Genomic DNA, 24,536 nt, shown 5'->3' on the forward strand with positions numbered 1-24,536 from the left:
AAAAGAAAAAAGGAGGTAGGGTGGTGGCGGTGGCAGCTCCAGCGGGTGGGCCATTTACACTGACTCACTCACTTGGCAATCAGCTAACCCACTGGATTTGAACTTGTGATCCTTCTGCCTCAGGGTCTTCATTCTACCCAGGGGAGGAATGGAGCAGAAAGCAGACCAACAAAGTCCCTCCCCAGGGAATCTAGGGGGAGGAAGTGCTCATCTCCTCCAGATGTTAATACAGGAGAAGAAAGAGTGCCTTGCCATCCATGGTAGGTTCATGATTGAAGAATCTAGAACAAAGCCCAGATAAATAAGAGAAATACATGTGATGTGTCAAATGGCAAGGAACCCCTTAGAAGGGGAAGACCCAGAAAAACTGGGAAATCCACATTGCTAAGTTCTCAGTTTCTTATGGAAGAGCAGAAGCCCCCTTTGCTAGCAAGCCTAACCATGACTGTTCATTCTTCAGTTCTCTTTGCCAGAATAAGTCAGTCTAAATGATGACTCGTCAGACGGTAGAGACATACCCAGAAAAATTGGAGTTGTACTTGTGATCTGTTTTTTTATGACTCAAAGTTTAGTAGAGTTGGTATAGTTTGGGAAATCTTTGATATGTGAACAAATGACTCCAAGTTACTAAAAGCAGTTATTAACAGAATTATGATGCTAAAAACTGACATTATCTAAGGACTTCTGCACAGACACCAAGCACATCATATGTATTAATAGTGCAGCCTGTAATGTGGGCCCTTTTGCTAGATACATCTTATGAGTTAGGAAACTGAGTATTAGGGAAGAAAAGTGACTTGTGTTGGTCATATGTAGGATTGGGGTGAGGTCAAGAAAGGAGCCAAAGGGTCTGGCTCCAAAGGCAAGATCCTCATTCACTAGGAGGCACACAGCATTTGCAATCAAGCATATTGAGTAATTGTAGAAGGAAAAATGAGACTGGGATGTAAGGGATACTTTTAACATCATTCTAGATATTTGCTATAGATTATTTTGTATGATTTTTAAAAATACAAGACTAAAATAGTCATTCTGCCATGTATTAGCATATCTTGTGAATTAGAACTAGGAAGGAGTCTTTACTTCACTGAGGATACAAAGCAGGAAACAGGCAGGGTTCCAGGAGGTCTAGCATGTGAGTGTGTGGGCTGAGCACGCGTGGCTTTTGAAGATTATACACAGCTGTTGGCTCACACAGAGCAGGAACACTCACAAAGTGTGCCCATAGCAACCGTTGCCGTTGTTTCTTTCAAACAGGTTGTGGGTTGTGAAAGCACCTTGGTGTTTCTGAGATGGGCAGACTCTTTGGAGAATGGAAACCCTGACTTTTACCTGTAGTTCAAGATCCTTTTCATTCTGTCATGCTGGGTTCAGGGGAACCCCTTGTTGATGACCTTCTCCAGATGCCTGGTTGTTTTTAAGAATATTGCTCATCATTCTAGTCTGATTGGACAGGCTTGGTTCCCACCTGTTTCCTGGGCCTGTTGAACTTTGTGTGGCCCCCATGGAAGCCATTTTTGGTTCTTTTTGTTTGTTTGTTTGTTTGTTTGTTTGTTTTTTTTTACAAGGCAGGGTTTCTCTGATTGTTTTGGAGGCTGTCGGTCCAGCCTGGCCTCGAACTCACAGAGATCCGCCTGCCTCTGCCTCCCGAGTGCTGGGGTTAAAGATGTACGCCACCACCGCCCGGCCATTTTTGGTTCTTAATCTGTTTTAGGAAGAGAAGTCTGAGAGAGTGGTATAGAGGATGAATTAAAGCAAAATTGGGCTTTCACTTGGGCCCATGCCAGCCCTCCTGATTAGAAGCTTTTGAGTGTGGGTCCAGCTGTCAGCAAATAACAAGCTCTCAAGGTGTGTCTAATGCCTGCTTAAGATGATGCCATGAAGGCAAAGCCTCTGTCGTCAGGAAGGCATTCTTGGGGGACCTTTGGAGCTTAGTTCTGAAGGGGTAGCCTTCTCCATTTGTGGGATGGCCTTGGGACCAGAGGGTATGTGTGTCTCCAAGAGGAAGCCTGACCAAGATGGTAGGCGGTACTGGAAGTCTGCTGGGAGTAGCTGGGTTTAGCTCTAGGCAGACCTCACACAAAACAACTTTGAAGGACTGTGGCTTCTTTGTTTGCTCTGGACGGGACAGGTGTGGATCCTCCAGATGGCAGCTGAGATGTGGAGGTGGCTGTTTGTTGGCAAGGAGAGCATCCTTGCCACAACCCCTTTCCTGGTAATAGAGGATGAGCTTAGAGAGAACTGGGGGTGGGGGTCGGGGTGTGGTACAGAGAAGCCTGGACCACTCAGCAGCAGGGGAGGGAAAGAAGATTAGTCCTGGATGGCTTGGAGCTTGATATGTAGAACAGACTGGCTTACAGAGGTCTTACTAAAGGTGTGCTCTGCCACACATACAACTGCTGGGCCACAGGATTTCTGGTTCTTGGAATAGAATCCACCCCCTTTGACACTGTAGTTTCTGACTGACTTTGGCCTATTTTCTGCCATTTCTCTCATTTTCTGTCTGGCCTGCTACATATGCAGCATAGAATTCCCCCTCCCCCGAAACCTAATATTCCCATGAGTCACCCCACTGTATAGCAGTTAGGGAACATCTTTTCAATCACAATGTTCATCAGAATCCAGCCTCCGTGTGTGTGACCCCTTGTGTCCCAAACCCTCATCTAGTTAGTGACTACTGTGGGCAGTGTTTGCTGGTCCATCTCTTCTACACAACAGCCCAGGAAGTAGATTGTCATGCTCCCATTTTACAGATAAGAAAGTTGGAGGCCCAGCTATGCTACAGACATAGTTGGCATGGGGACTTAGAAAATGATGCCCCAGAATGTAGTAGCACATGTCTAAAAACCCTAGTGCTTAGAAGCCAAGGCAGGTGTGTTGCCATCATTTCTAGGCTGGTCTGGGTTACATATTGAGTTTTAGGTCAGGGCTATAGCTAAGAAGAAGAATGAAAAGAAGGAGGATGGCAGGAAATGGGAGGTTAGAGAGACATGGGTTTTGAAGCTGCTCTTTGATAGTCTGCATGTCAAAGCTCTGTACTTTGGGGTGCCGTTTTCTCTTTGTCTGTTTCCCTTTGGAAGACCAGGGGCGAATCTTCTTTGAAGTCTGACAAGGGAAATGGTTTCAGAGAGAATGCAGTGCCAGGTGCCTCCTCCTTGTGTCCTCACCACTTAGGAAGGTGAGCCGGGGGACAGAACACGAGAGCAGACACTGCCTGCACAGCCAGGGGCTTTGTCTGTTAATGGGGGGCAGAGTTTCATGCCTACAATTACAGCACTTGGGGGACAGGGCTACGAGTCCCAGCCAGCCTGGGCGCTACTGTCAGACTCTGTTTCAAAGAGCAAACCCAAAATAAATGAAATCATCTGCTGCGTCTGGCTCCACTTCCTCTCCTCTGCATAGGGTTAGGTGCTTTCGAATCTTAATGTGGTGACCGGGCACACGGTTCATCCTTACCGTGTACCTGTGTGTGCAGTACATGCGTGTGCCTTCTCCTCCGCCCCCCGCTGTCTTAGAGACTCAGAGCACTGGCCTTACAGAGGGCTGGGGAAGTTCCTTTCCCCCAGAATCGGGAAGTGGCAAGGGGGAGTTGCAGCTGGTCACCATAGTCCCCTTCCCCTACTCCTTGGGACAAGGTGCTAACAAATAAAAGGTACAAAAATCCTGTCTTTTTGTTTTTTCTGCAGTTCATCAGCCAAGGTCGATCTCAAGAGTGGTCTGGAAGAGTGTGCAGAGGCATTGAACTTATTTCTAAGTAACAAATTTAAAGATGCCTTGGAATTGCTTCGTCCATGGTAATTAGCTCTATTTCTCATTAGATATTTTTCATGTGTTTCTCGATGTCATATTTCTATGTTGACGTATCTGTATTTGCCTCAGTATTTATAAAATCCCTTTGCTTCTGCCATGGAAGTTTCAAATGTATGGCAGCGCCCCGCCCCGCCCCGCCCCGCCGCTCACCGCCCTCAGCTCTGCACACCAAAGACTTGCAGAACTGATGTCTCCACTCAGCTCCCGCAAAGCTGAGATCTTCTGTAATTTGCTGGAGGAAGACTTGATGCTGAGGTTGGGAAATTCGATTCCCTATGCCAAGTGACCAGTGGTATCCGTATTCCTCAGCCTTCGTCGCTGTCTTCTGGACCACCCCTTTTTAGCTCGATTGTCTTCTGACTCAGCATCTTTACCTGTTTCCTTTATTGTTTTTTTTACTTCTTCCTTCCTTCCTCCCTCCCTTCTTCCCTCCCTCCCTCCTTCCCTCCTTCTCTCCCTCCCTCCCTTCCCTTTTTCTTTTCTTTTTTTTTTTTTTTGAGATAGAGTTTGTGTAGGTCAGGTTGGCCTCAAACTTACAGAAGATGACCTTGAATCCCTGAACTCCTGTCTCTACTTCTTGGGATGCTAGAATCAAAGCTGTGTGCCACCAAGCCTCACTCATTTCAGATTTTAAGATGGACCTATTCAACTGGAAGAATCAGTTTGCTTTTAGACTTTTTCTGAGAAACGAATTTACAGGCTGCCCCCTTGTGCTCAGTCGGGGAAAGGCATGTTGGCTGCAGCACTTTGTTCTGATGTGTTTAAATGGGAACTTGTGGTTTTAAAGCAGGCCTTTCAGAGCTTTGTCATTTCAGTAACTGGAGCAGAAGTCAGCTGCTTGGGGAGGATTTGGTATTGTTGGTAAAGGAAAGAACCTGGACTTTTGTTGCTTTTTATTTCATTGTATTTCATTGTCTGTTCTCTCCAGGGCCAAGGAGAGCATGTACCACGCCTTGGGATACAGTACCATTGTGGTGTTGCAGGCTATCATGACCTTTGAGCAACAGGACATCCAGAATGGCATTTCTGCCATGAAGGACGCTTTGCAAACCTGCCAAAAGTATGACAGAGTGCCATAGTGCTGAGTGGATGGATGTAGTTTTGCTAAGCTAATTCAAGAATTATAACGTGGCTCCCATCTTAGCTCCTGTACCCACTGCTAAATACGTGGGGTCTGAACTACAGTGAGAGTCTGAGGGAGGCTTAGGAAGGGTTAGCAGAGAGCATCTTTCTAGGTTTTTTTTGAGGTAGATGAGTTTAAGAACTGAGCACCATGTCAGGTCATCAGTGAGTATGCTGTTGGGAGAAACAGCACATTCAGAAGGGAATTTTTATTTGCCTAAGGATGCATTTAGACACTTGTGAATTATCAAAATGGGATAGAGTATCAGTTTTGGCTGTGATTCTAGCCTTTAACGGCTGAGCCATCTCTCCAACCTGAGAGTGTCAGTTTTAAACTCTACTCTGCATGTAGAAGGTCTCAGTGAAAGGTATTATTTGTACTGGTGAATTTCGGTGTGGGTAAGATGAATCTTCATTTAATTACATTGTAAATCCTCAATGAAGAACATTTTCCTAACAGTCCATTTTTTCACCCGTGGAGATGCTTACTACAGAAGAATAAGATAAAAGAATTCTGTGTTTATCCAGAAGAATGAGGGGAGGCTTATGTAAGGTTTGTGCTCAGTGGGCTGTGTGGGCTCTGCACCATGCTTGGTAGGTTGAGTGCCCATAGTTGGCAGTGCAGGACTAGGCACTCACTGTGTATGCAGCACTGGAAGATGAGGGCTTGGCCTTGCAGACCTGGAGCTTAGAGTTCCAGCGAGATTGAAACCACTGTCAGTGACAACGAGCTCAGTCTGATGCTGGCCTTTTCCCTTCTATTCTCTTTCCCCTGTGTGTCTTCAATGCAGATACAGGAAGAAATGCACAGTTGTAGAGTCTTTCTCAAGTCTCCTTTCTCGTGGGTCTCTGGAGCAACTGAGTGAAGGTAAGAGTGTGGTGGAAGCTTGCACCTCCTTTCCTTTAGAGAGAAAGATGTACCCTGTCCTGCAGCCCATCACTGAATTGGGAACGATGAGGAAGTGTCCTTTGCTCTTCCCTGTGCCTCTCATATCCAACCCACCTCAGCTGTGGACACAATGGGTACAAGCACTGAGGTATGTAAGGGACACGTGGAGTTTTGCTTTTCATTTGCTGTGTGTGCGTGTGTGCGCGCACGCGCGCGTGTGTGTGTGTGTGTGTGTGTGTGTTGCACGCATGCAAACATTGAACCACACACGTTCCAGTGTGATCTGGACCCACATCGGTGTGTGTTAATGCATTTTACTGTTCAGAGCTGTGTAGTCATGAACAGGATGGTACATCAGTGTGTTGTTGTTTTTCTCACTGAAGGACAGCTATATGGCTTTAATTTTTCATTGTTAGTAAAATTTGCTGTCCTAAAAACCTTTGTACATGTCTTTATTCTTTCAAGTATTTCATGAGTCAGTTTCTTAAAAGAAGAATTACTACAACAAAGGGCTTAAAATTTTGTAGTATTTATAGATACTGGTATTTTTTTTCTCCCAGAAAACCTTTATATTCATCTACCTTGGAGAGGTTCATTTTATACAGACTATTAACATTTTTCTAAGGTGAAAGTACTTTTTTTGTTTTTGAAACAGGGTCTTCCTGTGTAGTCCTCACTGGTCTGAACTCACTATGTAGATCAGGCAGACCTTGAACTCAAAGAGATCCACCTACCTCTGCCTCCCGAGTGCTGAGATTAAAGGCATGCACCACTGTATCTGGGTAGTTTTTATACCTTTAAAAATGATAATGCTTGTCTACATAGCTGATGATTTATGGGCTTTAAGAGGAGCCAGGAGTCCAGGAATATCTATAGCATTTGATTAGATAGGTGGGAGGAAACATCGTTGTCAATTTCATATTTCCAGTCAGATGAAGGTAGAAGTGACGTAACCAGCCTATAAAGAGGGGTGGTCCACCACCACGGAGCATCCAGGTAATTCTGTAGAAGCAGGGCTGTCTCAGAAGACTTGGTGTGTATATTGTCATTTTCAAACTTGACCTGTGGAAGAGGTAGTCAGTACAAAATACTGGAAGTAGCCATGACTGGGTAAAGCAGGCACAGCTCTGGGCATGGCCGTCAGAGGCTATCATAATGACCAGATGTATGTTGCACACCTGAGGGAAATTTATCATGGGCCTTTGTTTGCTTTCTAGGCGTGTTATCAGCTTATTTGGGACATGGGAGAAGTTACGCACATTTGAGTGTTGATTACAGTTGAGAATTGTGACACATCACTTCTTTAGGACTTGCTGAAACATAGAGTAGTGTTGACTCAACCATGACAGAAACAGATGCTGTTTTGTTGGTTACCATAGGCAGTTGAAATCCATCTTCTTTTTCACTAGAAGCTGACCTTCAACCATGTATAAGAACAAAAACTGATACTAGTAGGCCTAAAGTCTTCCAGAGATGATCCATGGGGGATGAAATTGGCCCCAGTGTGACTCTGGTATCTGTCTGGTATCTGTATGGCACTGTCCAAGGTGGCTCAGACGGTTGTCACTTTGTTACAGTTACCTAGGAGGAGGCTAGTTGGGTTACTGAAAATAAGCTGCCAGTTTGAATTCCTCTGAGGATACTGAGGAGGTTCATTTGGAGGGAGGGTGTCTGGAGACTGCCATCTTGACCGGTGGCAATGCCAGAATGGGCAGACAACAGACACTACATCCTGGTGGTTTCTACCCTGTCTGCCTAACTGTTGCTGGGGAACTTAGCTGCCTGTTACTGCCTGGTAAACTGAACATTTAAGTTGAGTCTGTATGAGAGAGCCCGTGGATTATGTGTGTATAAAGGAAGGAGAACATACACTCTTTTCTAGTCTGTTCAGCAGTGTTTCCAGTTGCCCTGAGTTGTCCTCTGCCTTCTGAACCTTTACCAGGAAGCACAGACACGGGCCAAGCAACAATGGTAAAAGTTGCCAGCATTCATCAGGGTTTACTGTGTCTGGTAAGCCCTACAGGCAATACTCAGTTGCAAAGCAGAGACAGTATTAGTGGGCAGTATGAATGAGGGGACCAGAAGAGAGGGAGGGCAGCCTGTATGGCGCTGTGTACTATGTGGCAGTCCTTCCTCCAAGCTCATTTCCTTAAATAACACACCAATTTGCTTCTCGTGGAGAAAGGAGTCTTATGATTTTGTTTATGCAGAAACATAAAGATTTCTTTTCCTGATCTCTGCAAATGTCACAGGCTGTCCAGGAAGTCAGGGCACGTTTGGGGTGGCGTGTACACCCCTGGGCTGGGCATGGCTTTGGGAGCTTCTCTTTGTGAGCACCCTGTGCTTGTGCTCAGGTCTGAAAGCACTGTAAATTGGAAAGTGCAGCTACTCTGATGCTGTCTCTAAGGAGTCCTGACTTGTGCATGTAGGACAGTAGGTTTTCTTACAACCTCAGGGAGTGGCGGCTGTTAACAGGTTGACAGTGTACCTGATCATTGTCAGGATGCCCATGACTTCATAGTTTAGAAGCTAGAAACCATTGAGCCTTTTGATCTATACAACTGCTAAATGTTTATGATATGACTATTTTTAGGTAGTTTTCTTCTTTCAAAAGGGCTTTTGAATTTTGTTTTCCTCAGTCAGGCATGGTGATTCATGCTATAATCACAGAACCAAGGTGTTGAGGCAGGAGGATTGCTATGAATTCAAGGATAGTCTGGACTACTTAGTGAGTTCCATACCTGCTCGGTCCTGTTCCAAAGTGAGGCTCTGTCTCAAACAAGCAGTTGGTTTCTTCTTCTGTCCAAGCCTCACTCTGCTGTCAGTGTTGAATGGGCTGAAGATGACTTCCTGGAACAGTTCACTCGTTTCCAGGAAACTCTTGTGCCAGGACTAAGAACAAGTCATTCTGTTTCTCTGGAAGCATGTGCGGAAGCAGTCTCTGCCTTTGTGTCTCTCTTGGGCTCATTTGTCTTTCAGTCTTTTCAGAATGTCTAGAGAAATGCTGTGTCTTAATATAATTATATTTGTTTTTAACAGAGGAGATGCATGCCGAAATCTGTTATGCCGAGTGTCTCCTACAGAAAGCAGCACTCACGTTTGTGCAGGTAATAAACGTTTGGCTGAATATTGGGGTTGTGTGGGAAGCCTGCCAGCGTTGTGTAGAAAGCGGTAAATGTTGCTCATCGTGTGTTAGCACTGAGACTTAGAGTGGTAATGAAAGATATTTGTTATCCTGATAAAGTTTGCCTGAAAAAAAGTCTCCAGAGAGCTGTATTCCCACTCAGATGTACTTAGTGGCTGTTTCAAATGGCTTTTAGATGCTTCTTAGTGTGAAAACAAGAGTTGCCTGGGCTGAGAAGCCCCCTCTCTATTCTCTGTGTAGCCCGACTGTCCTGGGACTTTCTCTGTAGACCAGGTTGGCCTCAAACTCACAGAGATCCCCTAGCTCTGCCTTCTAAGTGCTGAGACTTCTGCACATCACTTAATTGTGTTACCTGCTTCTGGGAAACTCAGTTCCACGTGCATGGGTAGCCACCTTTTTCATGGTCCCTTGAAATTTTTATCTACCCCCATCCTCTCTATCCTCATTCCCGTTTCTTGCTTTTGCTTCAAGACATGGTCTCAATCTGTAGCTGTCCCTGGCCTGGAACTCTCTATAAGTCTAGGTTGTCTTTGAACTCATGGAGATCCACGTGCCTCTGTCTCCCAATTGCTGGTCACCACGCCTGGCCAGAATAGTTTTTAAAAGCCAAGGAATCCTTTTCTTAGGAGGTACTTTAATTTCACCTGTTACCTATGTGTGTCCCAATGCTTCTAGAAACATGAATTCTGCATTATGGCCCAGTGATGACTGTCGTGAGGGACAGCAGAGATGATAACGAAGCAGAAAACCACTTCAAACTTCTAAATTATTTTGAAGTTATTTCTTTGTTGTTGGTATTTTTGTTTTGTTTGTTGTTTTTGGTGGTGATATATTTTCCCCCTTCAAGTTGACACATTAGCTTAGATTATGGTTCAGTAAAATTGAATCAGTGTGGCCCTTTTTTCCTGTTCCCCGAAGCCCTGTACAAAACCCAGACAGGTAACCATAACAGTCTCATCACCTCAGTAACATCATGATGCAAGTCACAGAAGCCCCAGGTTTTTCCTTATGCATTTTCCAAATGGAGATTTGGCAATCAAATGTTGGGTTTTCAAGTTTGTTTTGTAACTGGGGACTTGAAGTCAAACATCTTGGAGATGTCCATGACCTCTCCGTCTTCCTCATGTCTGCCTGTGATCACTTCTGTGTCCATGCTTTGGCTGGTTAAGGATCTGCAGCTCCACCCCTCCCTCCATGCTCCCACCATCGCTGCCCCTGCAGAGGTGCTCATCAGCTCCACCCCTTCCTCCGTGCTCCCACTGCCCCTGCAGAGGTGCTCATCAGCTTTTGCCAAATGGATGGTACAGCAGTTGAGTGACTCTGTCCCTGGTTTCTTTTTACTTTTAGTCCCATGTTCTGTGATTGAGGACTCAGTCAGAAATGAGACTCTCGCCTTGTTATTTTCTGCTTCTGCATGTCATGGCTTTCATGGACAAATTGGGAAGGGATTTCCAGGCTGCAGTGGTGCCTTCCCTGAAATCCCCTGCTTCTCCTCCTATGGTTGTCCTCAGGTGCTACTGACCCTAGGCACAGGGGTCAAGGTAAAGTCCCTTGTCCTTGGTGCCTTCCTTCTCTGCAGTAGCTGCTCCGCTAGCTCTCACCTCCATACATGCAGATGCTGGCATGGCCGTGCCTGCTTCCTGGTGCGTCCAGCCGAGGAGCGCTTTGCTTTCCTTCCTTCCCTGGTCTGCCCTTGTCTTTCCAATGCTTTCAGGGGGCATTCTGGCTGACGTCATGCCCCACTTTGTGTTTTCTTGACATCTGTGCGTGTGTAGTCACTTAGCACATCATATTGCTTTTGCATTGCAAGCGCCCAGCACAAGATAAGCATTTGGCCAGTGTTTGCTTAATCATGGAGAGAAGTAATCTTATTTGAATCAGACTTTAATCTAACCCAAGAAATTTCTTTCTGTCTTGTATTTGAACTTGTGTAAATATGAGTTTTTAAAATAAGACTGTAAACGTTGACGTTGCATCATGAATTTTGTATTTACTGACTTGTATAATAATAGGAATGTTAAATATTTAAGTAACTAATAAGAATAGTAAACTAAAAGAGTTTCTCTTTCGCAAATCTCCTTGGAAGTGTGGAGCATGGGCTTGTCTGTTAGCACACAGTTGGCTATTTGGTGTAATTTATTAGGAGTCTCTTTTAGAATGCTGGTCCTGAAAGTGCCATTCATCTAGGCCAACTGCCTCAATTTAATGACTGATAACCCTCAGGCAAAGAGAAGTAAAACGGTCCCCTACCTCCATATTGCATATTAGTGACAACCACTTCAGAATTTAGATCAGTGGTTTTTGGTCTGCAAGTTTATAGGAATGCAATCTACAGGGTTAAGTAGACTTGCCTGTCCAAGCATCATCAAAAGAAGAACCATTATCCCATTTACTGGGTATGGTGGATGGAGAGTTTGGCCTGAAAACAGATTTGTGTAGCCAAGTGTTCTGGATACCACTGACCCCTCAGGAATATTGTTCAGTAGATGCTGATGTTTACTGAAGTAGCTTTGGACTACATTTGTGACAATTACTTTCTTAGAAATACAAGGTAATGCAAGCTTTTTAAAAGTGTATTTTCACCACCTTCAAACTTGTAAGAAAATTTGCAAAACGACATAGTTCAAATGTAAAGGGAGAATCATGTCGACTTCAAAATTATGCACTCAAAAATACATTTGGGACTAGGAATACAGCTTGGTTTGTTTACCTAGCATGCTCTAGGTTCCATTCCCAGAAACACACAGACACACACACACACACACACACACACACACACACACACACACACACACACACACACACTTTTCTCATTATACAATACATACTGTTTAATTTTTCCCCTTTAAGTGCTCTAATTATTTAATTGCATTATTTTCAGGATGAAAATATGATCAACTTCATCAAAGGTGGACTCAAAATTAGAACAAGTTACCAAATATATAAGTAAGTTACAAAGTAAGATTTGACTTAAGTTGAAATTAAATTAAATTACATATTTTTGAAGACAGGCTTTCATTCTATATAGCTTGGACTAGCCTGGAACTCTTGATTTGCCTGCCTCACCTTCCCAAGTGTTGGCTTTGTAGTCAAGTGTTATCATCCCACTGATTAATTTGTAAAGTGATTCTTGGGCTGTACAGTTCTGTTCTTAAACATTCCTACGAACTCAGTGTGGCTAGATTTCTTCCATTTGGTGTTGGTAAATGCACTTGACTCTTGCCCGAGTGTACTCGGTGCTATAGGACAGAGAGGTTTAAATGTACATACATTTCCAAGAGCAAATATTGGAAGAGAAAGTGGCAGACATAGTTTCTGGTGAGGTAGCCTTTCTTTATCTCTCCTAAGATTTATTTGTGTATTTTGTATTTATGTTGTTATTTATATATTGTTTCCTTGAGGTTCACTATATAGCGCAGCCTGCCTTTAAGCCTCTGATTCTCCTGCCTGAGACTTTGGAGTGCTGGGATTGCAGGCATGTGCCACTACATTTGGTTTGCTTTAATAAAAACTTAAAAAAAAACCTACTATAATTTTGTGTCTCTTTTTTATGGTTGCTGTAGTGATTATAATGTCCTTCTTGGCTTGTTATAATTGCTGTGGTGGGTAAAATGTAAGAACTTTGTAAACAGTTTCATTGCTGTCAGTTGGTCTTTGTTCTTGCTTCCTTCCTGTTGCTGTGATAAAATACTCAGGCTGAAAGCAATTTAGGGGGAGAGGGGGATTATTTGGCTCACACTTCCAGGCCACGGTCCATCATTGAGGGAAGTCAGAGCAGGAACTTGAAGCAGAAACTGTGAAGAAACCTGCTTGCTGTCTCGTGCATAGGCTCATAATCAGCTTTCTTACATAATCTAGGACCTTCCTAGGGAATGATGCTGCCCACAGTGGACTGCATCTTCCTAAAGCAATTAGTAATCAGTCTCTCACAGACTTGCCCACAGGCCAGTCTAATTTTGATAATCCCTCATTTGTGAATCCCTTCTCAGGCAACTCTAGGCTGTGTCAAATTGACCATTTATAGGACAGCCTTTTAACTGTTCTTACGATGTGCTCTGTATGTTTATCATAAACCCATAATGCAGCATCCACCTTTTGTTCTTAAGTCCTCCATCTTACTCTGCTCTGCTTACCACAGTGGCTTCGTTTCTGTTCATCTTTATGCTGATGAACTAGCATCCTGCATAGTATCAACTGTAAACAGTTTTCTTCTGTTTTCATTTATTTGAAAACAAGCTTATTTTGACCTTTACCTTCAAGGATATTCTTGCTAAGTATGGTAATCTGAGTTGTTAGGGTGTTGTTTTCAGCCCTTTATAACTACCATTCTGTCTCACCAGTGCTTGTATTGTTCAGACCTCCGCTGTTTGTGTAATTGTTCCGTATGTCTAACGTGGCTTTTTTTTTTTTCTGGTCTCCTTGAAGACTATGTTGTATCTTTGCACTTCGGCAGTTTGAGTGTGGTTTTAGGCTTTTGTGGCCATTATTTCTTCAAAGTTTTTTTTTTTCTGCATCATCTTCTGCATCCTATGAACCTCTAATTGCCTGATTATGTTCAACAAAGTATATACATACCCACACCTATTTTTTATTTTAGATTAGACCCAACATGTGGGTCATCTTGAAGTCAATTTCTTTTCATTGCTTTTTCTGTTAACTATGTTTTCCTGTGGAATGATTTTTAAATTGTACACTAGATGTTAATATATCTGTAGAGACTCTTGATTCTGTCATCGTTTTTTTCCTTGAAGTGTGCCAAGCTCTGTTCTGGGAAGCAGTTCATTTGCTTAGAACAGATTCTTACTGTTGTAGGGACATCGTACCTGCACTTCTGCAGTCTTCTGCTGCCTCTTGGACCCTTCCCTAGTCACATAGCTGATGAGTCAGCCAAGACTTCCAGTGTTGTGACATCAATTTTCGTGTTACCATCAGTGTAGTTCTCTTTCTATGGAAATGTCCACCTGGCTTCTCTAGCTGACTTGAACTCCATCTTCTGACTTTTAACCCAGTAAATCTGTGGCTTACTGATGGGTTCTGTGCACCCACCCCATAAGGAGTGGGACATGCTCGCAGGCACATAGACACACAGATATAAAGTTAATTCATGAGCTATTTCCTGCTTTCACATTTAGCTCTTCTCCAGTTTCTGCCTACTCCATCCATCTTCAGTTTCCAAGCTGCAAAATATTTCAAATATATATCTATATATTGTGTAGTTTTCAGGGTTATAATTGTTATGTGTGGGAAATCTCACATAAACTTCCTGCCATTACTGGGAACAATTCCCATTACCAGATGCAGTATTTCAAGAGGCCCTTTTTACCAGGAGTCATTATGTAAACCCAGAATCAAAAAAAAAAAAAAAAAGCTTGCAAGAGAGAGCAGATTTGGAAAACTTGGCATAATGTTTTTAGATTTCCTTTCCAAGTATTTTTTAGGAGATTAAAGAGCTGATTGCTTTTCCAGTCATCAGAACTTTAAAGAACTATTTTAAACATTTGTATGGTGACAAAGACACCTGTATCAGTTCAGTGACAGGGCTTTGAAACAGGGTTTGTGTGTGTGTGTGTGTGTGTGTGTGCACGTGCACGCATGTACTTATACACACTGATGTTTAGCTAGAAGTTCACACTATACTAAATTCCTATTTATACATGAATCCTTTCAAAATGGTGGAGAAAGAGAAATATTTTTGCCCCATACCCAGTATTAGAATTAAAAGTGTGTGCTACCACTACCCAGTTGGGTCTTTGTCATTTTTGTTTGAAAGAGAAATATTTTAAATAAACATTTTTTGGAAAACTGTTTTTTTGTTGTTGTTGTTGTTTTTTGTTTGTTTGTTTTTACGAGACAGGGTTTCTCTGTATTGTTTTGGAGGCTGTCGGTCCAGCTCGGCCTCGAACTCACAGAGATCCGCCTACCTCTGCCTCCCGAGTGCTGGGATTAAAGGCGTGCGCCACCACCGCCCAGCTGGAAAACTGTTTTAAGGAAAAAAACTCATTAATATAAAAATGAATTTCAACAATATCTAGCATTTAAAAAATTAAAGTTATTAGGAAAGAACATAGGGGAACATTTTATGATCTTAAAATTTAAAGCTTGAGGCTAGAGACATGCCTCAGAGGTTAAGAGCACTTCCTGATTTGTCACAGAACAAAAATTTGGATCTCAATACCCACTTTGGTGGTTTACGAATCCCAGTGATTCCAGTTCCAGGTAATCAGAGGCCAGTTGTATACACACACACACACACACACACACACACACACACACACACACACACGCATCTGCTATAAATCTTAAAAATTAAAAAGCTTTTAAACTTAATGTGAAAATTTTCTACTTTGAGATAATTCATTATAATTTTCATATATATTAAGATTTACAGATATAATCATCTTAAGAAATTATAATTTAAAATCAGCTTTTAAACTTCCATTAAAAATTTTCATTATGAGAGCTGGAATGACTCAGTGGTTAAGAGTTCATACTACTCATGCAGTGGACCCGAGTTCAGTGACTGCCTATAACTCTAGATCCAAGGCCCCTGATGCCTCTGGTCTCCTCGGGTACCCATACACAAAGCAATACACCCACATGCAGACACAAACACACACAATTAATTTTTTAAAAACTTCTTCTTTGAGATATTTGTCATAAAGTATTTTCATAGATCTTTCTCTTAGATTCACAGGTACATACTACATAATCACAGCTCAGTTATTAAGCTGGCATCTACTGCCGTTGGTGTCCAACTGTTTCATCGGTGCTCCTTTTATTCTAGGGGATAGCCTGGGGCTGATATTTAGTTGTCATGTCTGCTTAATCTCTGTGTTGAGGCAGAGTCTCACTCTGTGGCCCAGACTGACTTTGAGCTCCTAGAATTCCTCCTGTTTCGGCCTTCTGAGTGCTAGGATAACAAGCATGTGCCATCATGTCTATCTGTTTTCTAAAAGACAACGAATGTGGCCCAGGGCAGACAACAGTGTGGGATGGTCGTCAGTTGGGAGGAGTCTAAATTAGTGCCTTTGGTCAGTTAGTACTGCTTAAACACCAGGGCAACTCTGAGCTTGCTGGATTTGACTAGAATGCATCCTAGGGGAAGCTGTGTGTTTTACACATTGCATTATATTGTGTATACCTAGTTATACCTTACTGTTTTGTAGTGTTGCTCTTTGTGGCACTGGGGATGTAATGCGGGGCCATGGGGATGATAAACAGGTGTCCTGTCACTGAGACACATCCTCTGCGCTACCAGTTCAGTAAGGAGTTACCACTTACTGTCTATTTGCATGCCTTTGATTGTCTTTTGAAGATGATCTGAGGTCTGGAAATTTAGCTTAATAGCAGTTTCCTAATATGTGAGAACTCACCATCGTCACCATCACCATCACTATCACCACCACCATCATCACCACCACCACCACCACCACCATCATCACTACCATCATCACCACCAGCACCATCACCATCATCACCACCACCACCATCATCACCACCACAACCACCACCATCATCACTACCATCATCACCACCAGCACCATCACCATCATCACCACCACCACCATCATCACCACCACAACCACCACCATCATCACCACCAGTACCAGCACCAGCACCAGCACCACCGCCACTGTTTTGCTTCTGCAAAGGGAAAAGATAAGACAAACAGTGCAGTTGTGATGGGAATAGTGTCAGCAAGCCCTGGTGTATCTACTACAGGGAATTAAAATCTTTTTTGCCTGCAGCACCCGAGTTTCAGGGTGGAAGGCAGGGCTGAGAAGTGTTCATAGCAGTGGAGACCTAAACACTCCCAACGTCTTCCTGGGAGACACCTGGGGAAGCTGTGAGGCTGGAGCTGAAGGTGCTGGCTCCTAAGTTGAGCTTGCTGATGGCTTAATCCCTCTTTTTCTTTAAGGTTACAAACACTGTCCTCCTAAACACTGTAAAAATGGGTGTTTTCTTTCTCCTTGGTGGGAATTACCTAATAGCTTTAGGAACAGATGGGCTTAAAATTGTATTTTGCATTTTATAATATTTTAGGTAATGACATTTATAATATACAATTTGTATATTTATAGTATACAAGAAGAAAACTTAGTTTGACTGATGTTCTGTCGTTTTTTTCTCACTCCAGAGAGTGCCTTTCTATTCTGCATGTAATTCAGAAAAACAAACACGAGCAGCATTTCTTCTATGAATTTGAAGGAGGTGTCAAGCTTGGAACAGGGGCCTTTAATTTGGTAAGGAAACATTTACATGGAAACTAGAACTTTGTGTAGATGAAACCAAGTGTCCAGTATCTCTGTCTGAACATCATCCCAAACCTCTACCTGTGTTTGGTTGGTGAGCCCTTGGACTGGACCAGTTTTCTATGCTGTAAACGTTATAAAGTTCTGCACATGCTCAGAGTAGCTTTAGATTGCACAGGACAGGGGAAGCATGTAGCACCCTGATTTGATTGGATCAGTAAGGTTTTTAGCAACAAGGAGCCCAGAATGTAGTTGTTTCTGCGTTGGAGATATTTTTGTCATGATAATGATGGCTCTGGATTTGAAGATGGGGCGGGGGGATGTAACTTATGAAACAATTGTTTATGATCCCTGGGGAGATGCAGAGTCTGAGTAAGGCTGTCAGAATACAATGTGTTATTTAGAGATTTGGAAATTGTACAAGCTTTAACTGGTTAGAAGATGAAATAGTAAAAAGAGCCATGTTTAGGAGCTTATCGACCCCAGGGCTATGTTCATGAGACCATATGCATTGGTCAGTGTCGGGGCGGGCTGACTTGTCTCCAAAGACTGCCGGCTTGGCTGTTAGCCTGGGACACAGTGCCTCCCATTCAGAGGATATATCCAAAACCTCTTCCTTCCTCCTAAGACCCTGGCCATCTAGCCGCAACCCATTGGCTATAGCCATGAATTGGTATGCCACTCTGCATATAGCCATTTCTGGTAGACTGTCCCTTCTCCACGGCCCTTCAGGGACATCCCAGGAAGGGGCTGAGCTATTGCGGCTCCCTACTTCTGTTAGTGATGAAACACTACCTTAGGTTTGTACTTTCCAGAACAAACTGAAAGAAACCTTGCAGAAACCAGGCTTGGTGGGTGGCTCGTGCCTGTAATTCAGCACCTAGGAGGCAGGAGGTCACTGCAAATTCAAGTCCAGCTTAAGCTACAGATGGGACCCTATCTGGATAAAACAAAGCAAAATGGAAAAAAGAAAGAAGCCTTGCCTACAATTACTTTCGTGTCACTCCATTTCACACAAGAAGAGCCAAGCCAGTGCTTAGAGGATCATGGAAGAGCCAGGGTTTATTGTCTCCTCACGGAGTCATAGCCACTTTAAACTTGGTTTGGCTTATGGGAGCTTTTGAACTTGTAACCAGTTTAGGGCTAACCGTTGCATTGTCTACAGTTAGTTTCTACCCCTAAGTGCACTCACACTTCTATTTTTTCTTACAGATGCTGTCTCTTTTACCAGCAAGAATTATCAGATTGCTAGAATTTATTGGATTTTCTGGAAACAGGGTACAAACAGCATTTTGTCTTAATTTTGACAGAAATTTCTGCCTTTCTCTGTTGTAGAGCTCTTCCCCAACAACTTTTCAAATGAGTTCTTTCGAGAGGGCCTCATTGCTTAGGTTTGAGATGAGTGCCATCCCTTCTACAGTGCTCCCTCAGACATGCCAGTGAGGTGTTTCTAACTTCATTGTTCTGATGGTGCTCACTCTGGTCCCACAAAATAGTGAGGTCCTATCCCACCTTCCCCACCGGGTGGCAGGCCTCTGCAGGCCTGTGTTCTTGCCCATCATAGAGCTTGCACCTCAGTATGTAGTTTCTGATGAAACCCAGGCCTGGCTTTACACATGATTGGGTAAGTGCTCTACCAATGAGACAAGTTCCTACCAACTCAAAATCAATACTTTTATCAAAGAAATGTAGTCTTGCTTGGAAACGGGCAGTTTCTTCCTCTCTCTAGGATCCATAATAGAAGGGCTTAGTTTGATCTCTGGTGATGTGATGAAACACTTTGAACAAATGGAGGGGGTCCACCGCTGAGGGCAGTCAGCAGGAACTGAAGGCAGGAACCGGCAGGAAGGAGCCCTGGGGAAGTCTGTTTGCTGACTCGCTGTGTTGCTTGCTCATGCTCGTGCTTAACCATCTGTCTCACACAGCCTGCACACCTGCTAGGGATTGTGCTACTCACAGTGGGCGGCCTTCTTGTGTCAAGCATGATCCCTAACGGACATGCTTACAGACCAGTCTGAACCTGGCAGTTCCTCAGTGTGAGCTTTCCTCTCGGGTGACTCTAGCCTGTGTTACATGTACAAATAAAGCCGCCTGGGACAGCTTAGTAGAATTTACCAGATTGTCTTCTGCCAGTTTAAAATATGAAGTTTGTTTCTGATTAAATAGTACCACGATTCCAAACTGGTAAAACATAAATGGGAAAATTTCTAAATGTACTTTTTTTTAGTCAGATTTTTCTCTTTCTGTAATGCATTTATTCTCTGCAGGACCTGGGCCTTCTGCAGCTGCGGGAAGGTGCGTCAGGGAGCAGCATGCGGTCCCCACTGTGTTGCCTTACTATCCTGGCTTTTCATACCTACATCTCCCTGATTCTTGGTAAGAGCCGGCGGTCTCCAGCTTTTGCTTTTGACTTTTTTGAGTTGGAAGACAGTGAGATTTGTTACAGTGATCTTTGGCAGGTTGATTTCAATGAACATTTTAAAATGTCACTTATATCTATTTATGCATTTATTTTATGTGTATGAGTGTTTTGTGTGCATATATGTCTGTGTACCACATGTGTGCCTAGTTCCCTCAGAAGAGGGCATTGGATCCCCTGGTACTGCAGTTACAGATGATTGTGAGCTACCACATGGGTGCCAAGAATTGAAGCTGGTTTCTCTGGAAAAGCAGTCAACACTCTTAACCACTGAGCCATCTCTCTAATACCTCACTGAGCATTTTAAAATCTATTCTCAGATGAGATTTATGTATCAGACTGCTGAATTTTACCACATTCATGTTAGATTTTCAAGTTTTTATTTCTGATTTCATTTTTTAAATTTAAATTAGAAACAAGCTTGCTTCACATGCCAATCCAAGCTCCCTCTCCCTCCCCTCCTTCGGGTTTTTTAAAAATAAAATTTAATTTGAGGTAAAATAAGTTAAATTGCCTTGAAAAGTAGAAATGTCAATAAGAATCTGTGATAGCCAACTCCTTTCTTAAGAATTTGTCTGCTCTAGAGTTCTTTAAGTCATAAACTTCTCAGATGAAAATGAAGACAAAATAATCACTTTCATCTTGTCTGTGAGAGTTTGTTTTGTATGAGTGACGTTTGGGGAGTTGGTTGTAAATATGTACCATGTTTCGTGAGCACTGAGCCGTGTCTGTTCGATTTCTAGGTACAGGAGAAGTGAACGTTGTGGAAGCAGAGAGTCTCCTTGCACCCTTCCTTCAACAGTTCCCAAATGTATGCTCACTGTTCCCGTGTCTGTCTCAGCCATGATGCATCAGCCGCCATTGTCTGTTGAAGTGTGTTCTGTCCTTTCTCCACAGGGCTCCCTCATACTGTTCTACCATGCCCGAATCGAGCTGCTGAAAGGCAACGTTGAAAAGGTAGTCATTTCATCACGGGTTATCTAGGGGCCATGTCTGTGCGGCAGGGTTGCATCCCACGTCATTCAGCATGAGTAGAGTTGTCTACATGGACTAGGAAAAAGTAAGAAGCAGGCAATATAATTCTGAAAAGCCAAGCTTTTACCTTGTGCATATAGATTGTCATACTTGGTAACTTACCTCAGTGAATGTTTATACATAAAGTACATGAAATAGTTCATGGTAGAATGCATAAAACATAACACATGACCAACTAAGGTGCTCCAGGAAACTTTGACTGTTGTCTGGTTCTGTGTTGATTTTGGAACCTACCTCTTGCCTATGATGCCACTGCCCTGGTCCCTCATCAGAGGAACTAGTTGATTAATTCCCTTGAAGTAGGAGAGGGGTATGTGTGTGTGTCTGTGTGTCTGTGATATCCTTCCTCACAGATGAGAACAAGCATTTTTCCTATTTATATTAAACCCTAGATCTTCCTCCAGGTCAGAATATTTAAGTCTCCTTAGTTCATTTTGATGGCTGTATTTCCTTTCATGAGATGGATATTTAAGTGCACTAAAGTGGCTGCTAGTGATTAGTGACTAGACCATCACCATGTGTGTGTGTCTGTGTACAGAGCAGTCACTAGCCCATCACCATGTGTGTGTCTGCGTACAGAGCAGTCACTAGACCATCACCATGTGTGTGTGTCTGTGTACAGAGCAGTCACTAGACTATCACCGTGTGTGTCTGTGTACAGATGCAGTCACTAGACCATCACCATGTGTGTGTGTACAGATGCAGTCACTAGACCATCACCATGCACATGTGTCTGTGTACAGAGCAGTCACTAGACCATCACCATGTGTCTGTGTACAGAGCAGTCACTAGACCATCACCATGTGTGTGTGTGTGTACAGAACAGTCACTAGACTATCACCATGTGTGTGTGTGTGTGTGTACAGAGCAGTCACTAGACCATCACCATGCACACATGTCTGTGTACAGATCCAGTCACTAGACCATCACCATGTGTTGTGTGTGTACAGAGCAGTCACTATACCATCACCATGCACATGTGTCTGTGTACAGATGCAGTCACTAGACCATCACCGTGTGTGTGTGTGTACAGAGCAGTCACTAGACCATCACCATGCACACATGTCTGTGTACAGATCCAGTCACTAGACCATCACCATGTGTGTGTGTGTATCTGTGTACAGAACAGTCACTAGACCATCACCATGTGTGTGTGTGTGTACAGAGCAGTCACTAGACCATCACCATGCACATGTGTCTGTGTACAGAGCAGTCACTAGACCATCACCATGCACACGTGTCTGTGTACAGAGCAGTTACTAGACCATCACCATGCACATGTGTCTGTGTACAGATGCAGTCACTAGACCATCACCATGCACACGTGTCTGTGTACAGATGCAGTCACTAGACTATCACCATGCACACGTGTCTGTGTACAGATGCAGTCACTAGACCATCACCATGCACACGTGTCTGTGTACAGAGCAGTTACTAGACCATCACCATGCACATGTGTCTGTGTACAGATGCAGTCACTAGACCATCACCATGCACACGTGTCTGTGTACAGATGCAGTCACTAGACCATCACCATGTGTGTGTGTGTGTACAGAGCAGTCACTAGACCATCACCATGCACACGTGTCTGTGTACAGAGCAGTCACTAGACCATCACCGTGTGTGTGTGTGTGTGTGTGTGTGTGTGTGTACAGATGCAGTCACTAGACCATCACCATGTGTGTGTGTACAGAGCAGTCATTAGACCATCACCATGTGCGTGCCTGTGTACAGAGCAGTCACTAGACCATCACCATGTGTTGTGTGTGTACAGAGCAGTCACTAGACCATCACCATGCACATGTGTCTGTGTACAGATGCAGTCACTAGACCATCACCATGTGTGTGTGTGTGTACAGAGCAGTCACTAGACCATCACCATGCACACATGTCTGTGTACAGATCCAGTCACTAGACCATCACCATGTGTGTGTGTGTATCTGTGTACAGAACAGTCACTAGACCATCACCATGTGTGTGTGTGTGTGTACAGAGCAGTCACTAGACCATCACCATGCACACGTGTCTGTGTACAGAGCAGTTACTAGACCATCACCATGCACATGTGTCTGTGTACAGATGCAGTCACTAGACCATCACCATGCACACGTGTCTGTGTACAGATGCAGTCACTAGACCATCACCATGTGTGTGTGTGTACAGAGCAGTCACTAGACCATCACCATGCACACGTGTCTGTGTACAGAGCAGTCACTAGACCATCACCGTGTGTGTGTGTGTGTGTGTGTGTGTGTACAGATGCAGTCACTAGACCATCACCGTGTGTGTGTACAGAGCAGTCATTAGACCATCACCATGTGCGTGCCTGTGTACAGAGCAGTCACTAGACCATCACCATGTGTGTGTCTGTGTACAGAGCAGTCACTAGACCATCACCATGTGTGTGTCTGTGTACAGAGCAGTCACTAGACCATCACCATGTGTGTGTCTGTGTACAGAGCAGTCACTAGACCATCACCATGTGTGTGTCTGTGTACAGAACAGTCACTAGACCATCACCATGTGTGTGTCTGTGTACAGAGCAGTCACTAGACCATCACCATGTGTGTGTCTGTGTACAGAGCAGTCACTAGACCATCACCATGTGTGTGTCTGTGTACAGATACATCGGTATTGAATCCTGGGTCACATGGTGCTTGCATTATATCATCCGGCAAATTGCCTTTCTTCCCTAAGAGTCGTTCAACTTCACCCTTTGTGAAGAAATGAGAAGCTGAGACTGGAGAGATGCCTCAGTGGTTAAGAGCACCTGCTGCTCTTCCATGCTCCATTCCCAGCACCCACACCAGGGGCTCACACCTGCCTGTACTCCAGTTCCAAGGGACCTCACACCCCCTTGTGGCCTCTGCAGACACTAGGCATGCATGTGTGCAGTGCATGTGCAGTCACTCACAAATGCACATAAAATTAGTACATTTTTAAACACCACCTCTATTTCTAGTGCTCTCTGTCAACTCTGGATGTCTCTGTCCTTTAGGTTTTTGCCCATATGATAAGTGTGAAAAAAAAGAATTGAATTTTTAACATAACTTTATTATTACTATTATTTGTCATGCTTGTGAAATCTAGGGTCTAGTGCATGCTGGGCAAATGCTTTGTCACCAAGCTGCATTCCTAGCCCAACGTTTCAAATATGATTAACTAGTTTGTCAGTTTGTTGTATGTTTATTGATGGTTTGTTCTTTCCTCTGGTTTGCCTGGTTACTACATCTTTACCAGTTTTTCTGTTAAGGCTCAGTTAACCCTTTGCTGATTTGTGAGCACCAATGCTTTCTATTTGCCTACCCAGTGCCTGAAACTGTGTTTAAAGTGTGTTTTGTCCCAGGAAGTTCTTTAATTATTATAGTCTGTGTATTATGAAAGAATTTGAACATTTCTCTCACTTGGAAAGGGGCTTTCCTATTCTCATGTTACAAAGTACAAGGTCCCCTCACAAAGTGAAGTAACACAGCAGAATCTAACTATATCACCGCACATAAGGAAGAGAATGTAATGTCATATTGAGTGGCTTAATGAGTGATAATTTGTTCTTTCTGTACAAAGTGTTTTATGTATTTTTCCATTAGGTTATTATCTCCTTGTCTAATATCTGCATGATCAGCTTTATGCAATTGACTTATAGGCCCAAGAAACGTTTCGAAAATGCATTTCAGTTCAAGAAGAGTGGAAACAGTTTCACCATCTCTGTTACTGGGAATTAATGTGGATTTATATATACCAACAAAATTGGATGCAGGCGTATTATTATTCAGACCTACTTTGCAAAGAGAGTAAATGGTCCAAGGTAAAGTGTCCTACTTTTGTTGGTGTCTTCTGTTGCTCCATGGCCATTGTGGTTTGTCA

General features: G+C 43.5%; 1 protein-coding gene across 5 annotated transcripts in view; it reads left to right on the forward strand.

The window, feature by feature from the left end:
- Ttc39b (tetratricopeptide repeat domain 39B) overlaps window positions 1-24,536 on the forward strand; it is a 102,613-nt gene that overhangs the window by 58,205 nt on the left and 19,872 nt on the right. For 4 of the 5 annotated variants that reach the window (XM_040757224.1, XM_040757226.1, XM_040757225.1 and 1 more), the window contains 11 exons: window positions 3,687-3,794; window positions 4,739-4,870; window positions 5,724-5,800; window positions 8,861-8,928; window positions 11,848-11,912; window positions 17,104-17,209; window positions 18,431-18,496; window positions 19,486-19,594; window positions 20,381-20,448; window positions 20,535-20,594; window positions 24,316-24,477. In XM_040757224.1, the coding sequence (XP_040613158.1) occupies window positions 3,687-3,794; window positions 4,739-4,870; window positions 5,724-5,800; window positions 8,861-8,928; window positions 11,848-11,912; window positions 17,104-17,209; window positions 18,431-18,496; window positions 19,486-19,594; window positions 20,381-20,448; window positions 20,535-20,594; window positions 24,316-24,477 (1,021 nt within the window). Of the gene's footprint in view, window positions 1-151; window positions 261-3,686; window positions 3,795-4,738; window positions 4,871-5,723; window positions 5,801-8,860; window positions 8,929-11,847; window positions 11,913-17,103; window positions 17,210-18,430; window positions 18,497-19,485; window positions 19,595-20,380; window positions 20,449-20,534; window positions 20,595-24,315; window positions 24,478-24,536 lie in introns of those variants that run through there. The other variant, XM_040757228.1, reaches the window with a different exon arrangement.

This window comes from Mesocricetus auratus, unplaced genomic scaffold (genome assembly GCF_017639785.1).
Source record: "Mesocricetus auratus isolate SY011 unplaced genomic scaffold, BCM_Maur_2.0 Super-Scaffold_100014, whole genome shotgun sequence".
NCBI lineage: Eukaryota > Metazoa > Chordata > Mammalia > Rodentia > Cricetidae > Mesocricetus > Mesocricetus auratus.